Below are 15,535 nucleotides of genomic sequence, written 5' to 3'. Positions count from 1 at the left end.
TACAGCCTCATAAACCTAATAAAAACAATACTACTTTTTGGTGAATGTTGAAATTCTCTCCTGCCAGCAAGGAGACACTGTGACAGTGCCTCAGCCCAGGCTGGAGCTGCGGAAGGAGGTGGGACAGGCTTTCTCATACTGCTTCTCAAGGAGTCACTGTCACCCTCTGCACAAGTCTTTGAATCAATTCATGCCACCCTCCGATTTTAAGGAATCCCACATAAACTCCTTCTTTGCGGATTATTTTTTAAATAAAAAAAAATAGTTTTAATGGAGATAGAGTCTTGCTATGCTGCCCAGCCCAGGTCTCAAATTCCTGGGCTCAAGTGGTCCTCTGGCCTCAGCCTCTGGAGTAGCCTCAGCACCTGTAGGCTTGACGATCATTTTTTATTCATAACTTTTCAGTGGATAAGGCTTAGAAGATTTGCCTGCTTTCAGAAAGGAGTGGGAGCAGCTTAGAATTAGAAAACACACACAATAATAAAGCAGGAAAATGTAAAGAGTAACATTAGAAGAAGGGAAGGGCATCAACACTGATAATTACAAGAGTGATCATTACATTTAACTTTGAGCTTCCTGGAAGCCGAGGCAAAAAGGGAAATGTCATGGGTTATGTAACTCTCCTTATCTGACAAAGAAAACTTACCAGTTTTTCAAGGAAGAGAACTTTGTTTTCTGTACTAATCCATAAAAGAAATTAAACGAATGAATCAAAGGACGTTAAGCAATAACTCAGTATCTGCCACATACTTAGAAATGTTTTTTTCTGGCCGGGCGCGGTGGCTCACGCCTGTAATCTCAGCACTTTGGGAGGCTGAGGCAGGCAGATGACGAGGTCAGGAGATTGAGACCATCCTGGCTAACACGGTGAAACCCCGTCTCTACTAAAAATACAAAAAAATTAGCCAGGTGTGGTGGCGGGCACCTGCAGTCCCAGCTACTTGGGAGGCTGAGACAGGAGAATAGCATGAACCCGGGAGGTGGAGCTTGCAGTGGGCGGAGATCGCACCACTGCACTCCAGCCTGGGCAACAGAGCGAAACTCTGTCTCAAAAAAACAAGCAAACAAAAAAACAAAAAAGAAATTTTTTTTCCATGTGGCTTTTTCTTGTTCTAACCCCACAAAAAAGGCAACAAGCCTTTGTGAGATTTTACAATAGACACAAGGGTATTTACAAAGCAGACCTGAACTACTGCCAATTGTTACATTAAGTCAACACCGTTTATAGAATCTTAGATTTACAGAAGGGAGAGAAAAGAGGAATGGTTGTCATTATGAAATCAGAATCCTGAAATTTAATTTCTCAGCTACAGTAACGTATATATTACACTTCAGCTCTGGATAGACACTGACAAAAACCATCAAGGGAGAGAACAATGTGTTGCAAGCTCCCAATTTTGATCCAGGGAACTCCTAGTCAGGGGAGAAATGTCTGTGGTCAGAGTTTGACCCTGAAGGAGAGGCTGTGGTGAGGTGGGGCTGGGGGTGTGTGTCCACTTGGTTTAATCAATTTCCTGGAGCACCCAAAGCAGCCCTAAGCTCTCACTAGACCTTGATCTGGTTTTGTTTGGGTTCAGTTCTCTTAAGGCTGTTCCAAAGAGCCCAGCCCTCCCTCCCTGGCCCCAAGCCTGCAGCCCCACAGCCCCACAGCTCCGTCCGTGCCTCACAGTTGGCTCCCAGGCTGGCCCAGGCTTGGCCTGTCTCCAGCACTGCCTGGTGCTCGCTGTGCTGCGCTTTGCCTCACCAGGCTCAGCAGGCCCAGTGCAATACTCTGCTGGGAGTTTAACCCGGGGTGGGCACTGGATGCCCACACAAGCCTCCTCTTCAAGTCCAAGGTGATCAGCTTAGGAACTGACACAGGAAAACCTGTCTATGTCCTGTTAAGTCAGCTGGCCAAAGAAGAGATAAAATAACAGGGTAGAGTCACCTTCAGAATTATTTACACTGTCCTTTAAACAGTGATGAACCCAAGCTCCTTTAAAATGATTTGATTTACACAAGATTTTTCAGAAGCACTGAGGTACAGGAAAAGATGCCCGGAGGGTCTCAGAGTTACAGAGCTGTCTCAGAGGAGGGTCCCAGCCTGGCTCTGCCCCCCACTTACTGTGGGGTCTGACATCTCAGCCCAAGCTCACCTGCATCCCTGGCCCTGATCGAGGAGAGGCAAACGATTCCACGTACAAATTCACTGTATTTATTCCACATAAATGTTCTACATAGATGCTTTTTAAAGTGACAACTGGGGCTTTGCTATTAAATATAATGTATTTTTAAGGGCAGGCGTGGTGGCTCACACCTGTAATCCCAGCACTTTGGGAGACCAAGGTAGGCAGATCACCTGAGGCCAGGAGTTTGAGACCAGCTTGGCAAACATGGTGACACCCCTCCTCTACTAAAAATATAAAAATTTGCTAGGCATGGTGGTGTGTGCTTGTAATCCCAGCTACTAGGGAGGCTGAGGCAGGAGAGTTGCTTCAACCTGGGAGGCGGAGGTTGCAGTGAGCCGAGATTGCACCACTGCACTCCAGCCTAGGTGACAGAGTGAGACTCTGTCTCAAAATAAATAAATAAAATGTATTTTTAGAATACTCAGTTCTCTATAATGGTCAGTGGTGTATGAGGAGGGAGGAAAGAGGGGTAAAAGGAGAGAGAAACAGATCGGAGAGATGGGCAGAGGTGACTGGGTAGAGACAGAGCAAGGCTGGGGGAAGGTGAAGACGAGAGTGCGCCCACACACACACACACACACACGCCCTTAAAAAGAGAAGGTCGGGCATGGTGGCTCACACCTGTAATCCCAGCAATTTGGGAGGCTGAGGCAGGAGGATCACTTGAGCCCAGGAGTTCAAGACCATCCTGGGCAACACAGTGAAACCCCATCTCTACAAAAAATATAAGAAATTAGCTGGGCACTGTGGTGCAAGCCTGTGGTCCCAACTACTCAGGAGGCTGAGGTGGAAGGATCTCTTGAGCTCAGGACTTCAAGGCTGCAGTGAGCTATGATCGCACCACTGCACTCCAGCCTGGGCAACCCAGCAAGACCCTGTCTCAAAAAAGAGAAACAAATCAATACACACAGGGAAGGAAGCAGCCACCCAGGCTGCGGCCCAGAACCAAGAAAGTTACAGCATTCTATCGCCATCTTGTGGCCATCTTGAATATTGCACCCCACCCGCCCCGCCCCAGCCCAAGGCTTTCAAAGCCCCACTGCTCAGGTAGGTTTCTGTCCATCCTGGGCTTCCAGGCTCTGTGCTGCTTCAGGTCTTCACATCCCAACTATTGGCCTGGACATCCTCCGAGAAAGTGACTTTAGCTCCATCTTCTCAGAGCCAACCAGGCCCCCCCATGCTTGGGCCCCTGGGCCCTTCCCTGGCCATGATCCTGCACACCCCCTTCTCCCCGCTGGCAGTCACAGGGTCCCCAGTTCTCCTGATCCTGCAGCCTGGGCCCCACATGAGCAACTTCTCTCTCGCCCTGCATGGACCCTGGGACTCCCTGCTTCTTCAGCTCTCCTCTATGTTTCCCAGCGACCTCCCAAGAAGGGCTGCTGAGGCTGGGCCCTCACCCCTGCTTAACCGTCCCCAGCAGATGCCGACAGCCTGCCTGCTTCAGCACTCCCACGGCCACTGCCAGCTGAACTGAGCCTCTCTTCGGGGCCACCGTCCACCACCCTCTGTCCTGCCGGGCGATGTCCAGTGGCTTGCAGCTGCCCCAACCTCTCTTCTGCCAGTGTGAACTCTCCTAGCGCTCAAGCTTCACACCCCTTAGTGCTGAACACACACCCTCTGCTGCCCCAGCTGCCTCCAGTTGTTTCTTTTGCTTTTGCTCTGAAGAGCTCCACGTTGCAGTGTTCCACTATCCTCCTTCAGCTCCTGCACCCAGCACTCCGGGTGGGGGCTGTCCTTTCAAAGGCCACTGAACAGGTCCCAAACAAGGGTCTGCCTGTCTTCTCTGGCTTGCTGACTTGTGCAGGCTGCTCCCCCTGCATGTCCTTGCCTGGCCAAGCTCTCCATCCTACATTCCTCCTGCTGCTGTGACTGGCCCTGTTTCTCTGCTCACCTGCCCCTGTCCCCTGGCCCGGACCCTGGGGGCAAAAGCTCTTAGCACAGAGCCTGGTGCTCAGAAGTGCCCCATAAATGTTGTCTGAATGAATGAATAAAGGAATGAAATAAGGAAGGAACCAGCATTTTTTTTTAATAGAGTCTCAGTCTCACTGTGTTGCCCAGGCTAGGGTGTAGTGGTATGATCATAGCTTACTGCAACCTTGAACTCCTGGTCTCAAGTGATCCTCCAGCATCGGCCTCCCAAAGTGTTGGGATTACAGGCATGCACCACCGCGCCCAGCCAGGAGCCAGCTTTTGATGCTGTTATATGTTGTTTTACTGGTTGTGTTTTCTTCATTTTTTTTTCAAGTTAGGAGTGCAAGGTTGTGTTTTCTGGTTTATTTCTGCTCTTATCTTTGTTTCTAGATTCTTATTTCTTTTCTTGTACTCTTTTTCCCCTCCATTAAGAACCTAATTTATATGCTGCAGTCATTTAATTTTTTAAATAACAAGAGTATTTAAAACTATGAAATCCTTCTAAGTACAATTTGGGGCACCTTAATATAATGTACAGGATTCATTTTACTTTACTTTTTTGATACAGGGTCTCGCCCAGGCTGGCGTTCAGTGGTGTGAACATGGCTCATTGCAGCCCTGACCTCCCAGGCTCAAGCAGTCCTCCCACCTCAGCCTCTGGAGTAGCTGGAACTACAGGAGAGTGCCAACAGGCCCAGCTAATTAAAAAAAAATTTGTAGAGACAGGGTCTCCCTATGTTGCCCAGGCTGGTCTTGAACTCCTGGACTCAAGTGATCCTTCTGCCTTGGCCTCCCCAAGTGTTGGGATTAGGTGTGAGCCACCACACCTGGCCCCAACAAAATGTTTTAAAAGCTGGTCCTTTGTCTCTGTGTCTGGACACACTCCCACTCCCGCAGGCCAAACAGGGCGGGGATGAGCTTGGCAAAGGGGATGTGGGAACCAGGGGCTGGCCTGGCTGGGTCTGAGCTGACTGAGGAGCCAGACACTTGGAAACTGCAAATAGGGATAGAGCTGGGACTGAAAGTGGAAAATGAGTCACTGGATCAGGGTGCACAGGAGGCCGCAGTGGTTGAGGTTGAGGGTAGGTGTCAGCAGTAAGAACCCAGGGCCACTGAGTCTCAGCCAGGCTGCACACTAGAGTCACCCAGGGGAGGCCCACCTCAAGACGACAACAGGTCCAGGAGGCTCGGGCACTAGAATGATGTTTAAAAGAATTCCCTCTTCCCGCCAGGTGCTCCCTTTTACAGTCTGGAGGGAACACTGCCACCCACGACTCCCACAAGATCGGCGGGGCCTACGGGCTCTTCCTGCCTGGCACCCCACCCAGCTCCTCCTCCTTCCCTGCAATCTCTACCCCTACCCAGCTGGTGCTCCAGTGCGGCCACCTGATTATCTGCATTTTCCTTTCAAAATAATTCCATTTGGGGCCCCAAAGCAATATATGTTCACTGTAGCAAATCCTGAAAACAGAGAAAAGCACAAAGAAGAAAACAGAGAAAAGCACAAAGGGGAAAACAGACGTTTTCCGTTTTTCCCCCAATGATTTGCAGCAATCTGCGGCAGTTTTCAGCCTCTGCAGGTTCCCAAACGTGACTTGGCTCCTGCTCTTTTCCCTTCGGTGTGAGCATGTTCCGGCACGGTTGAGGGATTCTTCAGACTCCGCCAGCTTTGCCTCTTTTGTAGCCAAACATTTATTGAGCACTTACTGCATACTGGGTACTACATGAGGCCACAGGGACCCAAAGGTCTCAGCAAAAGCTCGTGGAGCCTTCAGGCCAGTCCAGGAGGAGGAGGCCTGACACCCTTCAGCGGGTCATTTTAAAGGCTCTTGTGCATGGACCCTGTATGACATTTTTCTTTTTCTTTTTTCCTGGAGATTCATGTGTTGGTCTTTGTTATGGCTGAGGTTTAGTTTCAGACAATTTTTCTAGGCTTTCCTGGCATTTAAGGGAGGCTGTGACTGTGTCCTCTGCCACTTTTCCACACTTCTTCCCCCAAAATATCTCAAGAAAAGTCAAGTCACTCTTTCTCCTTTAACCCTTTAGTAGATTTGGACGTGCTGCCTCCACCCAGCGTGGTGACGTCATAACCTGGGGCCCCATCTGCCCCTTTCTACACTTGGCATGAGGTCGCCTGACTCTCACCCCTCATGGGCAGAGGCAGGGCAGCTGCAGGGTGGGAGGGACAGTTCTGGCCCTGAAAGGGGCCTTCAATGGAAAGTTGTCTTCCCTGCTCAGCCCCATTCCTGCTGCTCTCTTCAGAGCTGTAAGAACTGGGCCAAATGGTGCCCACACCTTCCAAGCCAACCTCAGATGAACTCAGGGTCAACAGGGAAGCTACTTCCCATGCTAAGCTGAGGGTTCTGTCTCTGGCAACCTGAATCATCCACTCACACAGAGGCTGAGTTAAATTAACCCCGCATTCAATGAGGGCTGGCCACCTGCACAGTCTTGTGGGGGCTGCAAAAATGCGTGAGACTCGGCCTCCACCCTCACTCATGGCCCAGACTAGGGAGCAGCAGACACATGCTCAGTGTGGTCAGAGTTTACAGGGGCTTTAAGAAGAGAGAGGGGAATCCAGGAAGACTTCCTGGAGGAGATGGCAACTGAACTTGGATTTAAGGGAAGGGAAGAGATAAGGAGAGAAGGACATTCCCCACCATGGGACACAGGGCAGGGCATGGCAGAACGCAGGGGCCCCCAGAGGTGCATGGGCGGGGAACCCCAGACGGGGAACAGCAGATTCAGGCTAGGGGGAAGGGAGCACCTTGTGGGTGCTGCTTGTTATGTGACTTGAGGAGATCCTGGATGGCAGTCTGGGTGCTGGAGCAGGATGGGGGTGCATGGGTGGGCAATGGGAGAAAAGGCAGGAAAGGCCAGTGAGGGCCCCTCTGGGGTCTTGGGCAGCACCAAGGCCAGGCACCTTGGAGAATGAAGGTCACGGTGGTCCCAAGATGGGGCTTCTGGAGGCGACTTTCGAGAACCGAATGAGGACTGGAAAGTCTGGAGACGAGGGAGCGCATTGTCCCCAGTGGAAGCGCAGGACAGTTTCCCTCAGCTGCGGTACAGGACAGAGGCCCCGGGTCACCTGTGAGTTATTTCCCCAAGGTCTCTAACCAGGCCATTGTGGTGGATGAGGGTCCAGAGAGCCTCTTCCACTACAAGCTCCACATGCCTGAGCAGGGAAAGGCCGGACCTTAATTTAACCCGGATCGTTTGCCATCAGGAGGGAGATTCTGAGATGCTCTCTTCCTTCCCTCCCTCCTGTGTTCCAGGGAGCTCTGCCCTTGTCCCCACAGCCACAGGGGAGCCACGGTCTGTCCTTTCCTCGATGAGAGGAGGTGCTCTGGGGCACAGCTGAGTCTTCTCCACCTCTGTGCACCGCCTGGCACGCAGGGACTCTCAAAAGAGGCTTGATGCACAGAGGCAGGGTCTACACATGCGTCCCTTTTAACCCGACCGTCCATTTCCATCCCGATGGGATGTGACACTGCACTCACAAGCTTGTTCGGGGGCAGGGGGGATCCTGGGTGGGGGGAGGTGGCAGGGTTTGAGGCAAGGTGCCCATGTGCACTGGTGGCCACCCTCCGTCCACATGCCCCAGGCTCAGGCCCAAGTGATAAGAACTTCAATGGTGTGGAGAGCGCCTGCGTGGGGGAGGCAAGCTGACACGCAGGCCCAGGGTTCCAGAAAGCCCCCTAGCTCCCCGAGGCCCAGTGCCCAGAAGGCCCAGCACATCTGCAGCCTCAGAGTGAGCTGTGGTCCTTCTCACCCCCAGCCTCCTCTTCACCCTTCCCCAGCTCCCCAGTGCTGGGTGGCGGGAGCGGGGTCCTGGGCTGAATTGTGGTCCCCGCAAATTCACATGTTGAAGCCCTAACCCCCCTCCCCAACACCCCCGTACCTTAGAATGTGACTCTATTTGGAGACAGGGCCTTTAGAGAGGTGATTAAGTGAAAAATGAGGTCATCAGGCTGGGCCCTAAGCCATGGTGGGTTTTTTTTGTTTGTTTTATTTTGTTTTGAGACAGAGTCTCGCTCTGTTGCTCAGACTGGAGTGCAGTGGCACTATCTCGGCTCACTGCAACCTCTGCCTCCTGGGTTTAAGCGATTCTCCTGCCTCAGCCTCCTGAGTAGCTGGGATTATAGGCGCGCACCACCACCATGCCCAGGTATTTTTGTATTTTTAGTAGAGATGAGGTTTCACCCTGTTGGTCAGGTTGGTCTCGAACTCCTGACCTCGTGATCTGCCTGCCTCAGCCTCCCGAAGTGCTGGGATTATAGGCGTGAGCCACTATGCCCAGCTGCCATGGTGTTCTTATAAGAAGATGAGCATGCGCAGAGCTACCAGGAGCACACACAGAGGGAAGACTGCAGCGGCGCAGGACAGAGGTGGCTACCCACGGCCACAGATAGGCCTTGGAAGAAACCCACCCGCCCACACCTGGCTAGTGAGGAGGCATACTGCTGTTCTTTCACTGTGGTGCTTTGTATGTCAGCCCTAACGCACCCAGACGAGGGGCACAGGGACAGGAATGGGAAAAGGGATCCAGGCCAGGCCCCCGAAGTCTGTGCTTCTCCACCTTTAGGAAGCTGGAGAGCTCGCGAGCACCCACTTGCTCCCAGAAGAATCAGCTGATCAAAACAGAACCCCCAATCTCCCCAGAATCCAGAGGAACCCAACCTAAGCAGATGGCCCACGAGTGGAGATGCTCACCTATGGGTGGCAGTGTGTTCTGCCCAGAAGGCAGGTGGGGAACCGCTGTGGGTGCCCTGACTATGAGAGCCTCCGGCCGTGGAGACACAGCCCTGCCATCTCTGTCCGATTAACAGGGGCTGAAGGGGCAAGAGAAGAGCCAGAACGTTCTCTCGCCTGAGGAGGGCACTCACAGTGTAGTGGAGAGACCAATAAAGAACTGAACTTCCTTGAAGAGGGTCCAGAGGGGACTGGGGTGTTATGCGGGGGTGCTCAGGTGTGGGGAGCCCCACACCTCCATGCACAGTCCCACGACTCCACGCTCAACCGCGCACCTCCAGGCGCAGCCCTACCCTTCCAGGCACGGCCCTACCCCTCCAGGCGCAGCCCCCCACACCTCCACGCGCAGCCAGCCACTCTCACCTTCCCGCCTCCCGGCTGGTGCTTCAGGTTCTCAGTGGAGCCGATCTTGGACTTGACGTTCTTCAGGTCTGGCATGGGCACGGGGGCTGTCTGCAGGCGGCTCTTGGCAGAAGACGGCGACTTGGGTGGAGTACGGACCACCGCCACCTTCTTGGGCTCCCGGGTGGGTGGGGTTGGAAGGGACGGGGTGCGGGAGCGGCTGCCGGGAGTGCCTGGGGAGCCGGGGCTGCTGTAGCCGCTGCGATCCCCTGATTTTGGAGGTTCACCTGGGAAGGAAGGAAGGGAGTGAAGCCAGGACTCGAGTGGGTGGGGTCAGAAAAGGCCCTGGGGGCTGCCTGTCCCGCGGGTCCATTCCCAGGCTCACCACTGGGTTAGGCAGGTGGAAGCCAGGTTGGAAGCGCAGCTACAGCAGACGGCTGCCCTGGGGAAGCATCTCTTCCTCCCTGCCTTTTTGCTTAGGGACAGAGACACCCCTTTCCCAGGAAAGCAATGGAAAACCATCAACCACCATCCAATACCCGCTCCCAGAGAGGTGGCCAACTCGGCTCCACAGTCTTTGGGTCAAGAGATGGGCTCCAACAAGCTGTGTGGCCTCAGACAAGTAACTTCCCCTCTCTGAGCTCAGAGGCCTTAATTTGAAAATGGAAATAATTATAATCCCTGCGGCCAGCGTGGCTCCAGGAGGTGGTAGATAATGCTTTGCCAACCTCTAATACAATTCTTCAGGGCCTTTATCCTAAATAAGGGTGATGCAGTGACGAGACCCAGCTGTGCCCTCAAGCCTGGACGCTTCTGACCCTTTCCCCACAGGGTGAATGTTCAGCTGTTCGGCTAGTTCAGGGCTCCTGCCAGCTCCTTGGCTCCTCTGTGGGATTTGGGCTTCAGAACAGGATGCCTGCTCCACGCCTGCCTGTCCCTAGCTGTCCACACGAGCCATACCGCTTCATGCTGCTGTGCCCTGCCGTACAGTTCCCCACCTGCCATGCATAGCAGTTACTAGTGCACCCTTCCAACACCCTGGAAGCTGCTGGGGGGTCTCCTCTCCTCTCCATGCAGATGCTGTCCCTCCCTCCTCTGGGTGTCCTTTACCCTCAAACTTGCTTCTGTTACTGCACTTCCCAGGCCCCCGTTACACTTCAACACTCTGCTATTCTGTCTCATGGGTCTGTGTTTTCCAAAGTGTGGCCCACGGAACCCTGCGTCAGAATCTCCGGAGCTTTCAAGGAGGAAAGTGGGAGTTGCAAAATGCAAATTTCTCAATCCCCTTCAACAGTGGATAGAGCAGAATCTCTAGGGGTGGGACCTGCAAAGCCTCATTTTTCTCAAGCTCCACAAAGACTGAAGTCTGAGAACCGCAGGCCTCACCCTGTGCCAAGGTGTGCTTAGCTCCCCTGCAGTCTGAGAACTTAGCTTTCCTGCAAGTCCAGAAGCTTCTCGCAGCAATGCCCCTGCCGCTGCCCCAGGCATTTGCTGTAACACATACCTGCTGCCCAGACCTGGAGAAGGGCAGCTCTTTGAAGCACCCATGTAGCCAATGGGCAGCTTGGCCAGTGACGAATAAGCACTAGTTTTCTTTTGTTGTTGTTTTGTTTTTTTGTGGTTTTTTTTTTTTGAGACGGAGTCTTATTCTGACGCCCAGGCTGGAGTGCAATGGCGTGATCTCGGCTCACTGCAACCTCCGCCTCATGGGATCAAGCGAGTCTCCTGCCTCAGCCTCCCGAGTAGCTGATATTACAGGTGTGCAGCACCACGCCTGGCTAATTTTTGTATTTTTAGTAGAGACTGGATTTTTGTATTTTCAGTAAAGATTTCTTTAGTAGAGGTTTTACCATGTTGGCCAGGCTGGTCTTGAACTCCTGACCTCAGGTGATCCACCCGCCTCGGCCTCCCAAAGTGCTGGGATTATAGGCATGAGCCACCGCACCCAGCCAGCACCAGTTTTTAGAATTTGACTTCCATGTCTTTTTTTAAAATAATGTTTTTTATAGAGACGGGGTCTGACTATGTTGCTCAGGCTGGTCTTGAACTTCTGGCCTCAAGCGATTCTCCCACCTCAACCTCCCAAAATGTCGGGATTATAGACGTGAGCCACCGTGCCCTGCGGATTTCCATGTCTTGGATGTTCCTGAAGTAGTACGCTCTGTGGCAATAGGACAAATGAAGCCTCTTATTTTCCACATAAGGAAACAACAGATGGGGCCTCGGCCTCCAGGGCCTCCAGGCTCAGCCTCTCTGCCTCCTCAGACTTCCCATCCTCCTGCCTCCCTGACTTCAGAGACCCAGGGTGACCAGTGGGCTTGGTGGTGGTGGCTCCAAATACTTTTCATGCCTCTTACTTACAGAGTGGTCGTGGGCAAGTCACCTGACCTCCTTAAGCCTATGTCTTCATCTGAAACATAGGGAGACAGCCAGGCATGGTGGCTCATGCCTGTAATGCCATTGTCCCTGAAGTCAAGGAGAGCACACAGGATTAGAAAGCCCATCAGACAAACACAGCTGCGCAAACTGCACAGGGAAGAGAATTCGGACTGCTCCATCTTCAGGCTGCGAACCCTGTGTGAACCCTGCACTGCAGAAAAGGGTCCTCCCGGCTCTAGAAACACAAGCCAGTGAATGGCCACACACGCAAAGGGAGGCTGCTCCCAGCGAAGTAGGCTCCCGAGTACCTCTCTCAGATCTGGGCCCTGCAGGGGGTGGTCTTCTCTGGACTTGCTTGGTCGCTTAAAGAGAAAAATACACGAAAGCCTTATTATCATCAGGCTTAAACAGGGCCTTAATGAGTCCTTCACGTGGCAGGCACCCACAGCTGGCCCAGCAGGGGCCCCATTCTGAAACAAGGTCGAGGGGCCCAAGGGGGAGGGTCTCTCCACCTGCAGGCAGCCACCAAAGAGCAGGTAAGACCCAAAGGGAAATGCATCACCTTGTTTCAGGTTGTTACAAAGTGTGAGTCCCCTGTAATCCCAGCACTTTGGGAGGCCGAGGTGGGCGGATCACTTGAGGTCAGGAGTTCGAGACTAGGCTGGCCAAAATGGTGAAACCCTGTCTTTACTAAAAATACAAAAATTAGCAGGGCGTGGTGGCCTGTGCCTGTAGTCCCAGCTACTCAGGAGGCTGAGGCAGGAAAACTGCTTGAATTTGGGAAGCAGAGGTTGCAGTATGCCAAGATTGTGCCACTGCACTTCAGCCTGGGTGACACAGTGAGACTCCGTCTCAAAAAAACAACAACAAAAAACAGAGTGTGAGTCAACTGGCCCGATGTTAAGTGAAAAAAAACAGCAGGATCCAAACGCTACTTAAAATCCTGTCAAAATTCTGGGAATTATCCCTGGATCACATGTATATGAGAAAAACACCAGGCCAGAAAACACGAAGCGAAAAGACAAAAACAATGGGCCTTAGTGAATGGCCATCCTTGGGGGTGCCACCGCACGGCATGTGTGCGAGAAATGCCACCGCAAAGACACGCAGCAGGTGGTGGGCAGGCTCTGGGCAGCTCCCTCAGGCCAGGGAGAAGCAGAGTCACCAAGATCCAAGATCCAGGCCAGGCTTTGGCCACAGCCCACAGCAAGTGCCATAGGCTGCCCGTGCCACCAAGGAGCAAGTGCAGGTCAGACACCCCTACATGGTGCAGAGTCTAAACCCAGGGGCCTGGAATACTTCACTGGGGCAATGGAAGAGAGAAGTGCTCGGGCAGGCAGGCAGGCTGTCCCTAATCCCCAAAGAGGACGACTGTTTTTTTTTTTTTTTTTGAGAAGGAATCTCACTTTTGTCATCCAGGCTGGAGTGCAACGGTGCGATCTCAGCTCACTGCAACCTCTGCCTCCTGGGTTCAAGTGATTCTCCTTCCTCACCCTCCTGAGAAGCTGGGATTACAGGCGCCCGCCACCACGCCCAGCTAATTATTTTGTATTTTTATCAGAGACGGGGTTTTGCCATGTTGGCCAAGCTGGTCTCGAACTCCTGACCTCAGGTGATCCGCCCACCTTGGCCTACCAAAGTGTTGGGATTACAGGCATGAGCCACCACGCCCAGCCGCGACTGTTCTTAATAGCACCCCTGGCTGCAAAATAACTCAATGGATGCCTTACTGGGTACTCAAAATTGACTGGGTTTTACTCACAGGAGCCCAGGGCAACGGGCCCAGTCTGTGACTGCTCAGCTAAGACCCTCAGGTTTTGCAGCAGACTCCTAACGTCCCTAGCAAGTTAAGCTGCCCAGGGGTTGAGCCCTGAGTGACGTCACCCATTGTGACTTGTCCAGGCTGCTGCTCTGTCTCCAGAGTCTCATTTGGGGACTGAAAACACGCCATGCTGGGGCTGCCTCTATGGAACCCTGGACTTGGGGGCAGAGAGGCTCCGAGAGCTGCCACTTAGTAGTCATGTGACTGCATTTTCCTCGGGTTTAAAATGAGCTGGTTAGACTCAGTCAAGCAAACTCTCAGAGGCTCGATTTCTTTCTTTTTCCTTTTTCTGTATTTTTTTTTATCATGCTGCAGAATCAGCCTCAATTTCTTCATTGATAAAAAGTGAGGATTCAGGCCGGGAGTGGTGGCTCATGCCTGTAATCCCAGCACTTTGGGAGGCCGAGGCAGGTGGATTACCTGAGGTCAGGAGTTCGAGACCAGCCTGGCCAACATGGTGAAACCCTGTCTCTACTAAAAATACAAAAAATTAGCCAGGCATAGTGGCAGGTGCCTGTAATCCCAGCTACTAGGGAGGCTGAGGTAGGAGAATCGCTTGAACCTGGGAGGTGGAGGATGCAGTGAGCTGAGATCACACCACTGCACTCCAGCCTGGATAACAAAAGCGAAACTCTGTCTCAAAAAAAAAAAAAAAAAAAAAAAAAAAAGGTAGGGATTCAACATTTGCCTCAGAAATCAAAAGGACTGAGAAGGCAATGAAGAATCCAGTGCTTAGGTAAACTGCAAGCTGCTGACCAGCTGCCAGGGGTTGTTCATTCTCAGTGGCCTAAGGCCTCCTAAAATGAAGGCTGTACCTCTGAGAGCTTCAGCTTCCTCTAAGATTCAAGAAAACATTCTTCTTACCAGAGCTGGGTGGTGTCTTTGGAGCGGGCGGGGTTTTTGCTGGAATCCTGGTGGCGTTGGCCTGGCCCTTCTGGCCTGGAGGGGCTGCTCCCCGCGGTGTGGCGATCTTCGTTTTACCATCGGCCCCCTGTAAATGAAACATGATAGAGGGGTTTTTCACCATTGGGAAAAGTTACTGCCACCAAGAGTCAACACCAGCCCCACTCCGCCACCTTGACTCAAAACGTGGCTAAGACTAGGGTGACCCTTTGCCTCCTAGATGCCACTAGTGTCTGCTACAACCACAAGGGCTTGCTGGGCACACAAACCCACATCCCCACCCAAACTCCAAGTTCCCTGAGGACATTTCCTCCCAGAGGAACTGTGTGCATTAGTTATCAGCATGAGTTGTGCCAAGGCCAGCAGAGCTTACAGCAATGATCAAGTCACTCTCCACTCCATGTCAATCATCGGCAGGACATTAGTGCACTATGCATATGCAGACATCCATTTTCTGACTCTAATTATGGATTTATTTGGCTGATGGTGGTTGGCTCCACCAGAGGCCCCTGGAGGCAGTGTTGAACCTGACCAAGGATGCTAAAGAGAGCTAGGTCGTGTTCTTTCATTCTCTCGCAAACAACCCTAAGGCCTCAAGAACTCCTTGGGTGTGCTCAGAGCAGGTGAGCACCCGAGGAGGCGAGCACCAGCATCACTGACAAAGCTGGCAGAGTCAGGCATGGCACAGTCTAGGGACTAGGGCAGTCCCTGGGTTCCGTTACCCAGCAGATGACCCTTAGGCATAACACAAACTCAAAAAAGAAACTGACATTAACCAAGGACCACAAGCTAGTTGAGGGGACAGTGAGCTCACGGGGCAGTGTTGCTATGGCGTGATGCTGTCCTACCCAGATCAGGGCAATCTGGAAGCATTTCTCTTGCCAAAATCAGGAATGGGCAAAGGAACCCAATAAGAGTAGCAATTTTGGGTTTGTTTTTTAAAAAATTTTTGCGACAGGGTCTTGCTCTGTCGCCCAAGCTGGAGCTAACTACAACCTCTGCCTCTGGGGTTCAAGCAATCCTTGTGCCTCAGCCTCCCGAGTAGCTGCGATTACAGGTGCATACCACCACGCCCGGCTAATTTTTGTATTTTTAGTAGAGACAGGGTTTTGTCATGTTAGCCAGGCTGGTCTCGAACTCCTGATCTCAGGTGATCCACCCTCCTCGGCCTCCTAAAGAGCTAGGATTACAGGTGTGAGCCACCGTGCCCAGCCTTAGAGTAGCGATTTCAAAACCAAGGTCCCACCAGGTGTCTTAG

The 15,535-nt window shown here is 52.5% G+C and overlaps 2 protein-coding genes across 9 annotated transcripts in view; both read right to left on the bottom strand.

The window, feature by feature from the left end:
- MAPT (microtubule associated protein tau) overlaps positions 1 to 15,535 on the bottom strand; it is a 131,295-nt gene that overhangs the window by 20,139 nt on the left and 95,621 nt on the right. For all 8 annotated transcript variants that reach the window (XM_031011078.3, XM_063705806.1, XM_055387816.2 and 5 more), the window contains 2 exons: positions 14,239 to 14,365; positions 9,195 to 9,460 (listed from right to left, as the gene is read on the bottom strand). In XM_031011078.3, coding sequence (XP_030866938.1) covers positions 9,195 to 9,460; positions 14,239 to 14,365 — 393 coding nt within the window. The remainder of the gene's footprint in view (positions 1 to 9,194; positions 9,461 to 14,238; positions 14,366 to 15,535) is intronic.
- STH (saitohin) lies at positions 3,167 to 9,176 on the bottom strand. Its single transcript, XM_055387835.2, has one exon. It carries the CDS (start codon positions 6,577 to 6,579, stop codon positions 6,193 to 6,195), a length of 387 nt encoding a protein of 128 aa, XP_055243810.2. The 5' UTR covers positions 6,580 to 9,176; the 3' UTR covers positions 3,167 to 6,192.

Source organism: Gorilla gorilla, chromosome 4, assembly GCF_029281585.2.
Source record: "Gorilla gorilla gorilla isolate KB3781 chromosome 4, NHGRI_mGorGor1-v2.1_pri, whole genome shotgun sequence".
Classification (NCBI taxonomy): Eukaryota; Metazoa; Chordata; class Mammalia; order Primates; family Hominidae; genus Gorilla; species Gorilla gorilla.
This window is presented reverse-complemented; position numbering and strand designations above follow the sequence as displayed.